The following is a 2,258-nucleotide window of genomic DNA, read 5'->3' on the forward strand; positions in this document are numbered from 1 at the left end:
AGCAGACGACTCCTGTACCATACCGACCAATGCTACTTGGCCTCGTTGAGCGATATCATAAGGTGTGGAAGGACATGGTGTCCTTGTACGTCCGAGAAAAGCAGGACGACTGGGATGAATGGATTCCGTGTGCGGCTTACGCTTATAACGGTGCACGACATGGAACTACAGGCTACTCTCCTAATGAGCTGATGATGGGTCGACAACTGAAAACGCCGAATGAGTTGTTAAGAGCTAGTGCGGTTGAGGAAATCGGCGACTGGACCGAATACCACCAACGATTGATCAATCAGATGGAGCGAGCAGCAGTCTTGGCGAAGATCGCGTTGCAGCAAGACCAGAGACGACGGGAGCACTACTATAATCGACAAGTACGCTGCAGGACCAACTTCAAAACGGGAGAGTTGGTATGGGTGTTGAAGCCACCCCGTGGAAAAGGGGTCACGAAGTTAGCTCACCAGTGGGTAGGACCGGCGAAGTTGGCGGAGAACGTCGGCTTCGACAACTGGTTGGTGGAGCGACAGGATCTTCAGGAGTCTCTGATAGTTCACACTAGCTTCTTGGTGTCGTATTACTATCCAAAAGACCGCTTGGGCACGTTAGCGGACCGTATACTTACTGAACTGGACGAAGATGACATCACACTCAGTTATGAGAGGAACGATACCGTAGAACTCAATACCACGACAGCCGACGATTGCATGAACGACGATGGAGACTTCCGGGCTCACAGTGACTCGCTAACTAGTGGAAAAGCAGACCGGGATGTTGATCAGGAGGTGCCGGTTGAAGCTAATGGGGAGTCGGCCCGTCACGCAGTACGGCGGCCGGGACCAGCGGTTGATGAGGGTGCCGGTGTGCGGCGAGCGTTGGGAGAGGCGTTGGAGACAGCCCGCCAGGCGCTGCTTGAAGGGACCCCTGCTTTAACGACAGGAAAGCGGACAGGAGCGCCAGAAATACCGTTACCAGTAGTACCGGCACCGCAACGGTCTTATGAGAAGCAGGTGGAGATCAGAATGAAAGCGCCACCAATTACACATAACCGAAAGAAGCCACAGTCGAGCAGTACACAGGCAACTGGCGAAGACGAAGCTCAACAGCGAAGGCGGCAGAAAGAAGCGGACGCACGGGCAGCGAGAGCAGCGCGACGGGGTACTCTACGTGACCAACAACCGCAAGAAGAAACCACGGAAGTGGATACAACTCCAGCTAACCGGGTTCCAGGCACTGCGACGGCCCACAACGATGAGAGAGACGCTGTCGGCGATGGAGGCGACGCTGTCAACGCTGCACCAGCACGAGGGACGGTCACGCTCACTGAAGGAACCGTCCCCATCGAGGTGGCAAACGAACGAACGGGAGAGCGCGACAACAGAGAACTGGAGCGAACAGGAGGTGACGGACGAGGGGATGCAATCAACGGGGGTGGACAAGCACAAACAGCTGCGACCCAGGCATTACGAGGCCGGCAACAAGCCCCGGGAACATCCCACGACCTACGAACCCCTTTTACACCAACCACCACGGCGGTGGTCATCTACGAGCGAGGACAGCGACGCATCAGGAATCGGGCAGGCAGGTACGAAACGCAACATCAAGTGGAGTACCGATATGGGCCAGGAAGACCAACACGACGAGAGTGGCTCACAGCGGAACAGTTCGACGTCCTGGTCGACGAAGGAAAGATCGAGGACGATCTTCTGGCAGGGGATGGCGTGTGGACAGGTGATACCGACGTCACCAAAAGAGCAGCCGACGGCGACGCAGGTCCGCGCCGCTGAGATCATTGATCTGACCGACGAGTGAAGAAAGTGAGGTTGAAGTGGATTATGGGCAGCCGGTGACTGAGAAGTACCGGTTGGTACCACGGCACTACGGGCACCGGACGAGAGAGCAGAGGACGTTGAAGTTAACGGATACCAGAGACGGTGGAAGATCGCGGGGAGGGACGACACGATAAGCGGAAAAGGGACCAGACTATATGAACCAGGAAGAAGACATCGACCAGCAACGGATGAACCCGAAAGGGACCAGCAAGGAGCCGTTTAGCATGAATATCGAAGGGAGCAGCGGACGCTATAGTTAAGATAGGATTAGCTACAGTGAGCAGTAGTTACGGGAGCGTTGGGGCCGCGGTCGCGACCCCACCGCTCAGTTACAATTCTGCACGCTCAGACAGAAGATAGCGGCTAAGAAACGTATTCCTGTGAGGTTCTGTGGCAATTCGGGCCAGCCTTACCCAACAGCAGCGGAGGTTT

General features: G+C 55.8%; 1 protein-coding gene across 1 annotated transcript; it reads left to right on the forward strand.

Moving 5' to 3' along the window:
• Positions 1-29: 29 nt before the first annotated feature.
• PPTG_11961 (hypothetical protein) lies at positions 30-1,781 on the forward strand (the record flags this gene model as incomplete). Its single annotated transcript, XM_008908133.1, has 1 exon — positions 30-1,781. The coding sequence occupies one exon, from the start codon at positions 30-32 to the stop codon at positions 1,779-1,781; it is 1,752 nt and encodes a 583-aa protein (XP_008906381.1).
• Positions 1,782-2,258: the final 477 nt, after the last annotated feature.

The sequence above is a fragment of the Phytophthora parasitica genome, assembly GCF_000247585.1.
Source record: "Phytophthora parasitica INRA-310 unplaced genomic scaffold supercont2.29, whole genome shotgun sequence".
In the NCBI taxonomy this organism is placed as follows: domain Eukaryota; phylum Oomycota; class Peronosporomycetes; order Peronosporales; family Peronosporaceae; genus Phytophthora; species Phytophthora nicotianae.